A 15,961-nucleotide genomic window follows, 5' to 3' on the forward strand; every position below is an offset into this window, starting at 1 on the left:
GGACAGCGGACACGCAATCTTAGCGAAACCTGATACAAATCGGCGGAAGTATGAGAATAGGCCTAGGCAACGCTCTAATTCCTTGCTATCCCTTGGAATGGGCAATATATCGCCTGAATATGGGCTGGTTTAGGCGTGATACCGGCGGAATTGGCTAAGTAGCCCAAGTACTCTAGTTCCCTATACGCAAAACGGCATTTCGTCAGCTTCAGGCATAGCCCGTTCACTCTTAACACATACAATATTTCCTTCAGAATCTCAAGGTGGGTTTCAAAGTCATGCGACGCGACTAGAATGTCGTCCATATATATCACCAGTTGACCTCGTTTAATAAATTCCTTAAGGACAAAATAAACAAATCTAGCAAACACGGAAGGGCCATTACAAAGTCCGAAGGGCATGCGTACATATTCAAACTGGCCATCAGGGGTTACAAAGGCAGTATATTGATTGAGTCTGGGTGCATTTTCACATGGTGGAAACCGTTCTTCAAGTCCAAGATAGTGAAGAATGATTTGCCACCCAGATGTTCAATGCAATCATCTAACAGAGGAATCGGAAAATGATCTCGAACTGTAATTTTGTTCAACGGGCGGTAATCTACACACTTTCTTAGGGTGTTGTCCTTTTTGCGTACAGGGACAATCGCGGCAGCGTAAGGGGAACTACTGTGGCGAATAATGCCAGCTTTCAAGAGATCGTCACAAATCTCACGCACCTCGATGCGTTCGTGGTGCGACAGACGGCGGGGGCGGCAGAAAATCGGAGTTTGGCTAGTCAATTCTATTTTCATCTCATAGTTCATGGGCTTGATTAAATCTGGATCAACTTGTACATACGAAGTGGAAATAATAGACTTAAGGGCTGCGGTTTGCTCTTCCCGTAACGCGGGCTCTATATCAAAGTCTAATTCACTGACAGCAGGGAGCTCAATGGAATTTATCGCCATAAGTGCATCGTTCAATGTTTCCGAAGGTACAGCAGAAGTTTTCGGAAGGGGAGAATCAGACAACAATTCGGCAGGCACAATCTCATTCCTATCACACTCTATATCAAAGTCTAATTCACTGACAGCAGGGAGCTCAATGGAATTTATCGCCATAAGTGCATCGTTCAATGTTTCCGAAGGTACAGCAGAAGTTTCGGAAGGGGAGAATCAGACAACAATTCGGCAGGCACAATCTCATTCCTATCACACGGCAGTATCACTCTCTTTTCCATAAATATGTCAAAGGACTTCAGAACAGCAGTAAGTTTTGGATTTATACATTCAGTCGGTTTATTCATAAGTATCAACGATTCTTTTTCATATTCTCTTTCCTTCAGTTTACAGAGTCTAATATTAATTTTATACAGAAGATCTCTACCTATAATCATCGGCAGTTCGGTTGCTTGGTTCGTCAGGACTTCAAACGTATGTATTGTCTGTGTGTTGCGGAGGCGAACACTACACTGGACTTGGCCTAAGGACAGAAGTTGGCTATTTCCTAAACCACGGCAGTTCAATGTACGGGGGCTAAGACGGCAGTTGGAGGGGACTTCAGATTGACGGATAAAACTCTTTGGACTGCCCGAATCCAGGAGGGAAAACATATCTATAAATTTCCTATCTTGCACTTCATCACAAACAAAAGCAACACTCACCAGTTGTAAATGGTCTAGTCGATCTCCCGCTTCATCAGCGGCGGCGGCAGTGATATTGGTGGCATTCCCAATTCGAGACGGGCAGTTTTTGTAGCTGTGGCCCACTATGCCACACTTGAAACATGAATTCGGAGGTCTCATTGGTTTCGGGCATTGACTCTTGTAATGCCCCCATCCTGAGCAGTTGAAGCATCTGGTCTCACTCGTGACGGTGCCTGACGATTTGTTTCCAGGCGCCACGGCAGTTGTTGTTGGCTGCGCCTTCACACTATTGCTTTGTCTGGACGCAGCGGCCAGCATACGGAGGCGCTCGTAGCGTTCCAGTAGGGGCTTCAGTTCAGCCATTGTCCGAGCTGAGTACAGCATGCCGACTCGAGTAGAGTTGTCCCGCAGTCCATCAATGATCAGGTCGACCAGCTCGTTCTCCGGAATCGGAGCATTCATGGCAATCTCCTGCATCTCGATTGCGAATCTTAAACATCCCTCGCCTGCCTTGATGTGCCGGCCACGCAAAGCGTGGTACACTTCCTCGATGCTACACGAGCGTCCAAATTCTCGCAAGAGGATTGCCTTCAATTCTTCGTAGCTGTGCACCGATACCGTGCGCAGCAGCACCGCCGCCGTACCTTCCAGCATACGACGGCATGCGACCAACCGTAGGCGGTCGTTCAACTGCAGAATTTCAAATGCGTCTTCCAGATCGTTCAGCCATTTCTTCACATCGTATGCGGTATCCGCTGAAAATCGAGCCACCATGCTCTCAATAACACTCACGTCACAGACTTGCTGCCTCGGTGCTTGGGATTCGTCAATCCCCTGCTGCAGTTTGCGGATTTGATGCTGTAGCTGTAGCAACTCATGTTGTTTCTGTAGCGTCACCAGTTGCTCATCCAGGCTGGGGAGGCGGAAGTGGCCGGTGTGATGGCGGCCGCGGCAGTCGATACGGAGGGCACTAAAGCGGGCATCTCTTCCCATGGGTCCGCGTCGGGACCAGTGGCGGGGGCGGCGAGAGAGGCCGCAGCCCGCATGGCAGACATATAGTCGGCGGGTACAGCAGTGGCAGCGGGTGCAACGGCGGCAGCGGTGGTGGCAGCGGGTACAGAAGTGGCAGCGGGTACAGCAGTGGCAGCGGGTGCAGCGGCGGTGGGTACAGCAGTGGCAGCGGCGGTGGTTACAGCAGTGGCAGCGGGTGCAGCGGCGGTGGGTACAGCAGTGGCAGCGGGTGCAGCAGTGGCAGCGGCGGCAGGTACCGTAATGGATGCGACAGCAGCGGCGGCGGGTACAGCGGTGGCAGCGGCGGTGGGTACAGCAGTGGCAGCGGGCGCGGCGGCGGTGGGTACAGCAGTGGCAGCGGGTGCAGCAGTGGCAGCGGCGGCAGGTACCGTAATGGATGCGACAGCAGCGGCGGCGGGTACAGCGGTGGCAGCGGCGGTGGGTACAGCAGTGGATGCGACAGCAGCGGCGGCGGGTACAGCGGTGGCAGCGGCGGTGGGTACAGCAGTGGATGCGACAGCAGCGGCGGCGGGTACAGCAGTGGCAGCGGCGGCGGGTACAGCAGTGGCAGCGGCGGCAGGTACCGTAATGGATGCGACGGCAGCGGCGGCGGGTACAGCAGTGGCAGTGGCGGCGGGTCCAGCAGTGGCAGCGGGTGCAGCAGTGGCAGCGGCGGCGGGTACAGCAGTGGCAGCGGGTACAGCAGTGGCAGCGGCGGCGGGTACAGCAGTGGCAGCGGTGGTGGGTACAGCAGTGGCAGTGGCGGCGGGTCCAGCAGTGGCAGCGGGTGCAGCAGTGGCAGCGGCGGCGGGTACAGCAGTGGCAGCGGGTACAGCAGTGGCAGCGGGTGCAGCAGTGGCAGCGGCGGCAGGTACCGTAATGGATGCGACGGCAGCGGCGGCGGGTACAGCAGTGGCAGTGGCGGCGGGTCCAGCAGTGGCAGCGGGTGCAGCAGTGGCAGCGGCGGCGGGTACAGCAGTGGCAGCGGGTACAGCAGTGGCAGCGGCGGCGGGTACAGCAGTGGCAGCGGTGGTGGGTACAGCAGTGGCAGTGGCGGCGGGTCCAGCAGTGGCAGCGGGTGCAGCAGTGGCAGCGGCGGCGGGTACAGCAGTGGCAGCGGGTACAGCAGTGGCAGCGGCGGCGGGTACAGCAGTGGCAGCGGGTACAGCAGTGGCAGCGGCGGCGGGTACAGCAGTGGCAGCGGTGGTGGGTACAGCAGTGGCAGTGGCGGCGGGTCCAGCAGTGGCAGCGGGTGCAGCAGTGGCAGTGGCGGCGGGTCCAGCAGTGGCAGCGGGTGCAGCAGTGGCAGCGGCGGCGGGTACAGCAGTGGCAGCGGGTACAGCAGTGGCAGCGGCGGCGGGTACAGCAGTGGCAGCGGTGGTGGGTACAGCAGTGGCAGTGGCGGCGGGTCCAGCAGTGGCAGCGGGTGCAGCAGTGGCAGCGGCGGTGGGTACAGCAGTGGATGCGACAGCAGCGGCGGCGGGTACAGCGGTGGCAGCGGCGGTGGGTACAGCAGTGGATGCGACAGCAGCGGCGGCGGGTACAGCAGTGGCAGCGGCGGCAGGTACCGTAATGGATGCGACGGCAGCGGCGGCGGGTACAGCAGTGGCAGTGGCGGCGGGTCCAGCAGTGGCAGCGGGTGCAGCAGTGGCAGCGGCGGCGGGTACAGCAGTGGCAGCGGGTACAGCAGTGGCAGCGGCGGCGGGTACAGCAGTGGCAGCGGTGGTGGGTACAGCAGTGGCAGTGGCGGCGGGTCCAGCAGTGGCAGCGGGTGCAGCAGTGGCAGCGGCGGCGGGTACAGCAGTGGCAGCGGGTACAGCAGTGGCAGCGGGTGCAGCAGTGGCAGCGGCGGCAGGTACCGTAATGGATGCGACGGCAGCGGCGGCGGGTACAGCAGTGGCAGCGGGTACAGCAGTGGCAGCGGCGGCGGGTACAGCAGTGGCAGCGGTGGTGGGTACAGCAGTGGCAGTGGCGGCGGGTCCAGCAGTGGCAGCGGGTGCAGCAGTGGCAGCGGCGGCGGGTACAGCAGTGGCAGCGGGTACAGCAGTGGCAGCGGCGGCGGGTACAGCAGTGGCAGCGGTGGTGGGTACAGCAGTGGCAGTGGCGGCGGGTCCAGCAGTGGCAGCGGGTGCAGCAGTGGCAGCGGCGGTGGGTACAGCAGTGGATGCGACAGCAGCGGCGGCGGGTACAGCGGTGGCAGCGGCGGTGGGTACAGCAGTGGATGCGACAGCAGCGGCGGCGGGTACAGCAGTGGCAGCGGCGGCGGGTACAGCAGTGGCAGCGGCGGCAGGTACCGTAATGGATGCGACGGCAGCGGCGGCGGGTACAGCAGTGGCAGTGGCGGCGGGTCCAGCAGTGGCAGCGGGTGCAGCAGTGGCAGCGGCGGCGGGTACAGCAGTGGCAGCGGGTACAGCAGTGGCAGCGGCGGCGGGTACAGCAGTGGCAGCGGTGGTGGGTACAGCAGTGGCAGTGGCGGCGGGTCCAGCAGTGGCAGCGGGTGCAGCAGTGGCAGCGGCGGCGGGTACAGCAGTGGCAGCGGGTACAGCAGTGGCAGCGGGTGCAGCAGTGGCAGCGGCGGCAGGTACCGTAATGGATGCGACAGCAGCGGCGGCGGGTACAGCAGTGGCAGCGGCGGCGGGTACAGCAGTGGCAGCGGCGGCAGGTACCGTAATGGATGCGACGGCAGCGGCGGCGGGTACAGCAGTGGCAGTGGCGGCGGGTCCAGCAGTGGCAGCGGGTGCAGCAGTGGCAGCGGCGGCGGGTACAGCAGTGGCAGCGGCGGCGGGTACAGCAGTGGCAGCGGTGGTGGGTACAGCAGTGGCAGTGGCGGCGGGTCCAGCAGTGGCGGCGGGTACAGCAGTGGCAGCGGGTACAGCAGTGGCAGCGGCGGCGGGTACAGCGGTGGCAGCGGCGGTGGGTACAGCAGTGGATGCGACAGCAGCGGCGGCGGGTACAGCGGTGGCAGCGGCGGTGGGTACAGCAGTGGATGCGACAGCAGCGGCGGCGGGTACAGCAGTGGCAGCGGCGGCGGGTACAGCAGTGGCAGCGGCGGCAGGTACCGTAATGGATGCGACGGCAGCGGCGGCGGGTACAGCAGTGGCAGTGGCGGCGGGTCCAGCAGTGGCAGCGGGTGCAGCAGTGGCAGCGGCGGCGGGTACAGCAGTGGCAGCGGGTACAGCAGTGGCAGCGGCGGCGGGTACAGCAGTGGCAGCGGTGGTGGGTACAGCAGTGGCAGTGGCGGCGGGTCCAGCAGTGGCAGCGGGTGCAGCAGTGGCAGCGGCGGCGGGTACAGCAGTGGCAGCGGGTACAGCAGTGGCAGCGGGTGCAGCAGTGGCAGCGGCGGCAGGTACCGTAATGGATGCGACGGCAGCGGCGGCGGGTACAGCAGTGGCAGTGGCGGCGGGTCCAGCAGTGGCAGCGGGTGCAGCAGTGGCAGCGGCGGCGGGTACAGCAGTGGCAGCGGGTACAGCAGTGGCAGCGGCGGCGGGTACAGCAGTGGCAGCGGTGGTGGGTACAGCAGTGGCAGTGGCGGCGGGTCCAGCAGTGGCAGCGGGTGCAGCAGTGGCAGCGGCGGCGGGTACAGCAGTGGCAGCGGGTACAGCAGTGGCAGCGGCGGCGGGTACAGCAGTGGCAGCGGGTACAGCAGTGGCAGCGGCGGCGGGTACAGCAGTGGCAGCGGTGGTGGGTACAGCAGTGGCAGTGGCGGCGGGTCCAGCAGTGGCAGCGGGTGCAGCAGTGGCAGCGGCGGCGGTTACAGCAGTGGCAGCGGGTACAGCAGTGGCAGCGGCGGCGGGTACAGCAGTGGCAGCGGTGGTGGGTACAGCAGTGGCAGTGGCGGCGGGTCCAGCAGTGGCAGCGGGTGCAGCAGTGGCAGCGGCGGTGGGTACAGCAGTGGATGCGACAGCAGCGGCGGCGGGTACAGCGGTGGCAGCGGCGGTGGGTACAGCAGTGGATGCGACAGCAGCGGCGGCGGGTACAGCAGTGGCAGCGGCGGCGGGTACAGCAGTGGCAGCGGCGGCAGGTACCGTAATGGATGCGACGGCAGCGGCGGCGGGTACAGCAGTGGCAGTGGCGGCGGGTCCAGCAGTGGCAGCGGGTGCAGCAGTGGCAGCGGCGGCGGGTACAGCAGTGGCAGCGGGTACAGCAGTGGCAGCGGCGGCGGGTACAGCAGTGGCAGCGGTGGTGGGTACAGCAGTGGCAGTGGCGGCGGGTCCAGCAGTGGCAGCGGGTGCAGCAGTGGCAGCGGCGGCGGGTACAGCAGTGGCAGCGGGTACAGCAGTGGCAGCGGGTGCAGCAGTGGCAGCGGCGGCAGGTACCGTAATGGATGCGACAGCAGCGGCGGCGGGTACAGCAGTGGCAGCGGCGGCGGGTACAGCAGTGGCAGCGGCGGCAGGTACCGTAATGGATGCGACGGCAGCGGCGGCGGGTACAGCAGTGGCAGTGGCGGCGGGTCCAGCAGTGGCAGCGGGTGCAGCAGTGGCAGTGGCGGCGGGTACAGCAGTGGCAGCGGCGGCGGGTACAGCAGTGGCAGCGGTGGTGGGTACAGCAGTGGCAGTGGCGGCGGGTCCAGCAGTGGCGGCGGGTACAGCAGTGGCAGCGGGTACAGCAGTGGCAGCGGCGGCGGGTACAGCGGTGGCAGCGGCGGTGGGTACAGCAGTGGATGCGACAGCAGCGGCGGCGGGTACAGCGGTGGCAGCGGCGGTGGGTACAGCAGTGGATGCGACAGCAGCGGCGGCGGGTACAGCAGTGGCAGCGGCGGCGGGTACAGCAGTGGCAGCGGCGGCAGGTACCGTAATGGATGCGACGGCAGCGGCGGCGGGTACAGCAGTGGCAGTGGCGGCGGGTCCAGCAGTGGCAGCGGGTGCAGCAGTGGCAGCGGCGGCGGGTACAGCAGTGGCAGCGGGTACAGCAGTGGCAGCGGCGGCGGGTACAGCAGTGGCAGCGGTGGTGGGTACAGCAGTGGCAGTGGCGGCGGGTCCAGCAGTGGCAGCGGGTGCAGCAGTGGCAGCGGCGGCGGGTACAGCAGTGGCAGCGGGTACAGCAGTGGCAGCGGGTGCAGAGGCGGCAGTCTGCAGAGGTGGCCTGTCAGCGGCGGACACCGCAGCGGAGGGTACAGCAGGGGCGGGTGCGGCGGCAGCGGTTACAGCAGGGGCGAATATAGCCGCAGCGGGGCCGGCAGGGGCGAGTATGGCGGCAGTTGGCACAGCAGGAGCGAGTATGGCAGCAGTTGGCCCAGCAGGGGCAAGCATGTCAGCAGTTGGCCCAGCATGCGCGAGTATGGCAGCAGTTGGCCCAGCGGCGGCGGGCCCGGCAGGGGCGAATGTGGTATCAGTTAGCCCAGCAGGGGCTCGTATGGCGGCAGTTGGCCCAGCAGCGGCGGGCCCGGCAGAGGCGAGTATATCAGCAGTTGACCCAGCAGCGGCGGGCCCGGCAGGGGCGAGTATGTCAGCGGTTGGCCCACCAGCGGCGGGCCCGGCAGGGGCTCGTATGGCGGCAGTTGGCCCAGCAGCAGCGGGCCCGGCAGGGGCGCGTGTGTCAGCAGTCGGCACAGCAGCGGCGGGCCCGGCAGGGGCGAGTATATCAGCAGTTGGCCCAGCGTCGGCGGGCCCGGCAGGGGCGAGTATGTCAGCGGTTGGCCCACCAGCGGCGGGCCCGGCAGGGGCTCGTATGGCGGCAGTTGGCCCAGCAGCAGCGGGCCCGGCAGGGGCGCGTGTGTCAGCAGTCGGCACAGCGGTTCTCGGTACTGCAGCGGTAGTCACAGCAGTGGGTGCACTAACAGCGGTGGGCGTGGAGGCGGCCGTCCTAGATGTGGAACGTGTGGCGTGCCGTGTCCCGAAATATGTATTCTTTCGGGTGGTCATCCCACTTCTGAGTTGTAAACACCTATTTATTAAGTAAAAATGATAAAGATTAGTTTGTATTGGTCGGATTCAATCTTTGGATTTTGCGCAGATGCAACTTGCTCGTTGCATCGCCGGAAGAGAAGAGAGACGCCGTCTCTCGACCTATCGAGAGCTTATCGCTAACAAAACGATACTTATTACTAACAATCGATACTTATTACTAACAATCGATACTTATTACTAACAATCGATACTTATTACTAACAATCGATATATATACATGAGCATTTAACAGACTTTAAATAATTGGAATCTTACAGTTTTATGGCATTTGAGTTTGTGTGCATGCCACAGGTTGCCACTAAATTTATCGATATATTTCATTACTTACAGCTGTTATTTCGATATATTTGATAGACCTACTGCACATCGCTAAACAAGTAGTGTCACTGTATCACAAATGAATTTACGAATTTCGTTTGGAAAGAATTAACAACAATTGGAATAATTTAGAAACATGACGGATGAATTGCCGGAAGCATTCGACTTGGTGGTGATGGGCACAGGTAAGGTCATCTGACTAATCCATACACCATGGGCGTTACGACAAATAGTAGCTCGATGAGTCTTAGTACCTAAATATTGATTGATTTCTAATTCTTTTGAAAGGCTTCACTGAATCCTGTATAGCCGCTGCTGCAAGTCGCATTGGAAAGACTGTGCTGCATCTGGATAAAAATGAATACTATGGTGGTGACTCTTGGGGATACTTTAGTTTGGATGCCCTGTGTTCGCTGTTGGAGAAGGAAGTAAGCGAAAGTTCTGCTTTGCGAAATGGTAGTTATACTTGGCATAATGTAGCTGCAGTTGATGGGGATACCGATGCGCCCGCAGTCTGGACGCGCGAAGCCATACTGGCCAAGTCACGACGTTTTAATCTCGATCTCTGCCCCCGTGTTCTATATGCCGCAGGAGAACTCGTTCAATTGCTGATCCGATCAAATATTTGTCGTTATGCAGAGTTTCGTGCCGTAGATCATGTCTGCATGAATAACAATGGAGAAATTTTATCTGTGCCTTGTTCACGAAGTGATGTCTTCAATACTAAAATCCTTACAATGGTGGAGAAACGATTGCTAATGAAATTCCTAATGGCTTGCAATGACTATGGCGAGGACAAGTGCAATGAAGACTCTTTGGCGTTCCGAGGACGCTCGTTTGTCGAGTATCTGCAAGCGCAACGTGTAACCGAGAAGATTGCCTCATGTGTAATGCAGTCGATTGCCATGTGTGGTCCAAATTCCACATTCGAGAAGGGCATGCAACGTACACAACGATTCCTAAGTAGCCTGGGTCGGTATGGCAATACACCTTTTCTGTTTCCCATGTACGGTTGTGGTGAATTGCCGCAATGCTTCTGTCGTCTTTGTGCGGTTTTCGGTGGAATCTATTGCCTTAAACGCTCTGTGGACGCTGTTAACATGGACAGTCAATCCCAAGAACTTTTGGTTAGCTGTGACGGAAAGACTCTGCGTGCCAAACATTTGGTCTCGGCACCTGGCCAAGTACCCATTAATCCAGTGACGCCAATGCGTCCAAACATCTCTCGAGGATTGTTTATATCGTGTAGCCCACTGGGAAATGAAGAAATAAATAAAGGAGGCGGTGGTGTTAATCTGTTGCGTCTGCTGGCCGATGGAGGAGCTCGCGAAGCCATTGTTATTCAACTCTCACACTATTCTGGTGCATGTCCAGAGGGATTATGTAAGAAACTGAGGATTTTGCTTTATATTTTGCATATTTATTTAAACGAATCATTTTCAGATATCTTCCACATAACCACACCCGCTCAAAGCGAAGATCCCATTGCTGACTTGGCACCATTTACATCTCAAATCTTTCAAAGTATTTCCCAAATTGTTTTTAGTTCCCATTTTACGCTTTATTCGCCTCAATCTTTGGAGGCCAACGCACTGCCACTTTCTATACATTGCACTAGTGGACCAATTTATGAAATAGATTATGATGCTGCTATTTCTGAGGCTCATCGTATTTTTATGGAACTTTATCCAACTGAAGTGTTTCTACCACGTGCACCCGATCCAGAGGAGATTGTGATTGATGGCGAGGATCCCAGTGCATTGAATGAGCATAGTTTACCAGAAGATCTACGAGCACAACTACATGATATGGAACTCAACTCAACTGAAAATCAGTAGGGAAATTAGCACAACATTTTTTTGTAGTCCTATATCAATTCCAAATAATATGTGCAACTGACTTTTTTGATACGTTTTTCTAATTATAAGGTTACATACAAATTTTTGTATATATATATTTATTATGTAAATTATGTATAATTTCTAAAATTACTAGGCGTATATTTATATGTGTGTGTGTGTTATCTATGATAAATAAACTTCCAAAAATATGGATTTGCAATGCATCAAATATATAATTTATCTTCTTTCTATGTATATAAATATATATATTTGTGTAAATTAAACACTTCCTTCACTCACGGGTTAAAAAAATGAATTTTTATTTATAAAGTCACTTTTATTACAATACAATATGTTAATATTATAACTGAAAGATGCTGACTTTGGTGAGCGAATTCGGCGGAGTTTAAGCGAAGTTACCGGTTGGTTTGTACTTAGGCTCAAGACTGATTTGCTATGGTTCAATTATGTTGGATGAAGGCTTGGGTAATCGACGTCGTCGCAGGCGGCGGCGTTGGCTGAGTCCAATACTCCACTTTAAGTGCGTGGGACCATTCTTTGTTTACACAAGTGTTCAGGACCATTCTTTGTTTATTGCCGAAATTTGTGGCGTGATTCTGCGTATGCACCGAACCCGACACCATTCTTCTAAGGCCTGGGAAAATGGGGTGCAGGCTTATTGTTTATCCTAGCGATCGGACTGTTACTTGAGATTGGCGATCATGCGACAAATGGGCATGTGACGATTGAGTGGGGTTGACCAATGGGTATTGCATGTGATGATGAAATAGGGTTGGCCAATGGGCATGCGGTTAATGGGCATGTGTTGACGGACTTGGGTCTATGGCTTCTATGTTATGGTATGAGTTGTGATAGAAGTGCTTAACTCCTCCCCCTTTAAGTGCGGACGTCCTCGGTCGCAACAACATATTGGACGGGCCCGATTGAGACTTCCATTGGTGGACCATGGTTGCCTGTTCCGTGGCTGCAGTATTTTTTAATGATGCAATATGTTATCATCGCAGCTGCTAGAAGAGTTAGAATAATCCAGTTTGACGAAGACATAATCAAGTTGTTTCTTTGGATACGCTCCAGATTATTAGTATTATTGATGTGTAACTCCTTGATCATTTCCAGCGAAAGCTTTTCACCTCTCTGCTGCTTATTTGATAGTAACTGTAACAGCGGTGGTTGAACCTCGGCTTCAAAGCGTGTCTTCACAATATACCAGGAGTCTTCTATTATGACTGTCGCGTTTTCCGCTTGGATTATGAAGGTGCCTTCTAGGGTGATGTTTTCTCCATTGATGCTGATGTCCCCTTGGAATTGGTTCAGCAGCAAGGTACCGGGCATTATTTCTGAATGAGATTTTACGTGCTGATTGTTGATGACCTTACATTGGGGATTCCTTCTTTGCAAGTAGGCTCCTATACATTTACTGTTTTCTAAATTAGTCAGATCTTCCAGTTTACAAATTGTCTTACCATTATGAATTTTACAATTACTCTTATTGGTTAACCCGAAATATTTCTTGTTACATTTCATGATGTTTTCATAATCTATTTCTTCTATAAATTTTTGATATTTAATTGGTATTGCTAGGATTTGTTTACAAATTTCATTAATTACTCTGGGAAGGCTAACAATATAAAGGAGTGATTTACCATCTGAGGCTACACTGACCTCAGCAAACTCTATTAATTCTTCAATGTTTATAAATGTTAAACTTTCTTCTTTAATTGTTTCGATGAAATCTATTTCGGTAGAGGATAATATTAGTGAATTTACTGTATTGGCCTTGGCCCAATCGATTGCATAGATAATATTTGTTATTTCTTCTCTTAGAAGACTCAATTTAAATTTGGTTATTTCAATTTCTTTTGACTTATTGTTAGATTCGGGTTTACCTCTAATTAATATGGTATTAGTTGTTTTAATTAAATCATTTATCTTATTTTCTATTAGATTATTAATTACGACCTGCCGATTATTGTTTACCAATTGTTCATTGATCTTATTTACCACAATCATATGATCTTCGTGATCAGGTGTGCCCGCTAACCATTTCCACGCCGTGCCAAGTATATCAAGCGATCTTTTGTTTCTAAACTGCATCGGCTGAAGCCTCCTCAGTTCATTCTGTATCCGCGTTATCTCATAGGCCAAAAAAGGCTGATACGGACTTAGGTTTGTCGAATTTTTGACGACTTCTTTTAAAACGGATATGGACATTTGATATTTTTCTAGTTCGATGACATGGACGATTTTAAAGGTTCCATTCTGGCGCGCGGCTAACCCGGTTTCCAACATGACCACTCTTGACTTAGTGTAGTCTAATATGGTTGTGTGACCCCAGCAAAGTGGTAACATAAGCAATCTGTCGAAAGAGGATGTTTATCAATATTTCAAGTGGTTTTTATAAACTATCCTGCCTGACCTGGTTTTAATTTTGGTATTAAGATCTTCGGCTACTATTTCTTTTTTGTATCTAGACGTTAGTTTCGAACCTAATCGTTTATTAATCCTAACGTAGATGGTTTCACCTGGATCGTAAATTTTTATGGGTTTTTTGTTTTGTTATGGTACCCTAGGTCTTTGTTTTGTTTCTTTAAGATGTTTTCCGAAATCTTTTCCCTTTCGAGTGCTAATTTTTCTGGTGTATGGATTAAATTTGTTGCGAAAAATGCTTCTATTGGCTTTTTATTGGTTGTACTGTGGATTGTTTTATTGTATTCATCCACAGCCTTGAATATTAAATCCTCAAATTCCATTTCGGGGTGCTCTAGCTTCAAGCATCTCATTATTTCCGTATATGTGGAATGAAATCTTTCTATTTGGCCGTTGCTGGATGAAGTATAAGGTGGGGTAGTGTGGACTTGTATCCCTAACTGATTATTTAAAAGAAATTTGATTGATGCAGAATTTAAAGCTTTTTCGTTATCCATTACCACGGTTTTCGTCATACCGAAGGCTATCAATAACTCGCGTAAGGGCACTTTAAGATGTTCTGCTGCTTTTGAGTTTACGAGTTTAACTTGCGCATACTTAGAAAATTTGTCTATGGCTGTTAGAATGATCTTATTTTGGGTGGAATATAAATCTATATGAATTATTTCGCCTGGATATGTCGGAATAGGGGTTGGTTGTATTTCTTGATTCGGAGGGTGTCGTTGATACTTTGAGAGTTTACATGTTTGGCAAGAGTTTACTATTGCTTCTACTTTTTTCTTCATACCTGGGAAAAAATACTCAGATAAAATTTGCTTTTTATTTTCGATGGAATTTCTATGTGCTCTAAGGTGTTCTTTAATTATGATTTCTTGTTCTTGGGTCTGATCATGGACATCTACAGTTTGAATTTGGGTGAATCTTGCCTTGTAATTCCTAAAATGCTCCGGAAAAATTTGTTGAATTTTACCCATGATACTTTCAGAAGTGAAAATACCATTTACTATTCTCGGATCCATCTTTTCTTTTAGAATAGTTACAAGATCGTTTTCAGAATAATTACTTCTCACTATTGTATGTCTGTGGTATGTGGGGAATGGTATTTCGAAAGTGGTGGATTCGTTATCACCAGTGAGGATAAACAATTGGTTTTTAAAGACATTGATGTGGACTGTAGCTGACGTACTACTAGCATTTATGTTAGTAGGGTTCCTAGAGAGTGCGTCTGCTACGACATTTGAGCTACCCGGTTTATATTTCAACTCGTAGTTGTATTCCTCCAGGTAACTTTTCCATTTCTTCAGCTTTATGTTGTTATTTTTTGGGCTGAGAGCATAAGTGAGAGTCTGGTGGTCGGTGTAAATGATCACCTTGGACTTGCCGTATACATACATTCTTAGCTTATCCAATGCCCATACTATTGCTAGCATTTCTCTTTCATTTGTGGCATAGTTTTCTTCAGCTTTGGATAACGCACGGGAAAGAAATGTAATGGGTCTCCCATTCTGTTCTAGAGAAGCTCCTAGTGCGATGTTTGAGGCATCGGTGGTTAGATGGAACTCTTGTTTAAAGTCAGGGTATGCTAGCATAACGTCTTGTGACACTAATGCATTTTTCACTTTCTCAAAGGCATCGGTTTCGGCTTCACCGAATCGGATTTCGATCTTACTTGAGACATTTTTCTTGGCTCTGCCATGTTCTCCTCTCAATAACGCAGTCAAGGGTCTAGCTAATTTAGCAAAATCTTTGATAAATCTTCTGTAATAACTAGCTAATCCCAGGAAGGACCTTAGTTGTTTTAGGTTCTTTGGTATAGGGAACTTTTTAATGGCTTGGATTTTCTCTGGATTGGTTTTAACTCCTTCCTTGAAATCACTACGCCTAGGAAGTCAACGCTATGTCTTAGGAATTTGCATTTATCTACTTGGACCTTCATATTTGCCTTGGACAAGGTAGAAAATACCAAAGCTAGATGTCGGAAATGCTCTTCCTCTGATTTACTGAATATTATTATGTCGTCGATGTAGACGTAACAGATCTTTCCAATGAGATCTCTCAAAATATCATCGAGAGCTCTTTGGAATATTGATGGGGAATTCTTTAGGCCGAAGGGGAGTCTCGTGAACTCGTATTTCCCTCCATTCACGGCGAATGCCGTTTTTTCAATATCAGATTCCTTAAGGGAAATCTGATGAAATCCGTTCTTTAGATCAAGAACAGAGAAATACTTATTGTTGCCCAACTGCGCAACCATTTCTCCGATTTCGGGGATAGGATACCTATCCGAAACTGTAACTGCATTGAGCTTTCTATAATCTATGACCATCCTATATTGCTTATTCCCAAGGCTGTCACTCTTTTTAGGGACTATCCACACAGGGGAATTATAGGGCGACCGTGAGGGTCGTATTATACCATCTCGTAATAATTCTTGTAGCTGGTCTTCTACTACTTCTCTTAGAGAGGCTGGATATGGGTAATGCTTGGTGTAGACTGGAGTGTCTGTTGTCGTTCGGATTTCTCCTTGGACATTAGTAGCATAAGTCAATTTTTTATTTGGGTCCGCGAATAGCGATTTGTACTCCTCTTGGAGCGCCTTTAATCCTAATTTCTGCTGATTAGTGAGCTCATCTGATTTGAGGGTATGGACCTGATGGGCTCGCATCTGCTTCACTTTAACAACATGAGAGTTGTTGACGTATAGTAGATCTTTCCCTACATCAATGATAGCGTTTAACTCTCTTAGTGAGTCATTACCTAGAATTCCATGGAACGGATTCAGATTAGGTAATAGGAAGAATGTTATTGGTT

At 52.3% G+C, this 15,961-nt stretch overlaps 1 protein-coding gene across 1 annotated transcript; it reads left to right on the forward strand.

Annotated features, from left to right (window-relative positions):
* Positions 1 to 8,932: 8,932 nt before the first annotated feature.
* LOC6637710 (rab proteins geranylgeranyltransferase component A) lies at positions 8,933 to 10,869 on the forward strand. Its single transcript, XM_047012938.1, has 3 exons — positions 8,933 to 9,046; positions 9,150 to 10,244; positions 10,305 to 10,869. The coding sequence occupies exons 1-3, from the start codon at positions 8,998 to 9,000 to the stop codon at positions 10,697 to 10,699; spliced, it is 1,539 nt and encodes a 512-aa protein (XP_046868894.1). The 5' UTR covers positions 8,933 to 8,997; the 3' UTR covers positions 10,700 to 10,869.
* Positions 10,870 to 15,961: the final 5,092 nt, after the last annotated feature.

This window comes from Drosophila willistoni, unplaced genomic scaffold (assembly GCF_018902025.1).
Source record: "Drosophila willistoni isolate 14030-0811.24 unplaced genomic scaffold, UCI_dwil_1.1 Seg450, whole genome shotgun sequence".
Taxonomy (NCBI): Eukaryota; Metazoa; Arthropoda; class Insecta; order Diptera; family Drosophilidae; genus Drosophila; species Drosophila willistoni.

Excerpts from the sequence above, each read along its gene's own strand:
- LOC6637710 (XM_047012938.1), top strand. The coding sequence starts at position 8,998 with ATGACGGATGAATTGCCGGAAGCATTCGACTTGGTGGTGATGGGCACA. Across the intron at positions 9,047-9,149 it reads CTTGGTGGTGATGGGCACAG|GCTTCACTGAATCCTGTATA; the intron begins GTAAGGTCATCT and ends TTCTTTTGAAAG. Across the intron at positions 10,245-10,304 it reads TGCATGTCCAGAGGGATTAT|ATATCTTCCACATAACCACA; the intron begins GTAAGAAACTGA and ends AATCATTTTCAG.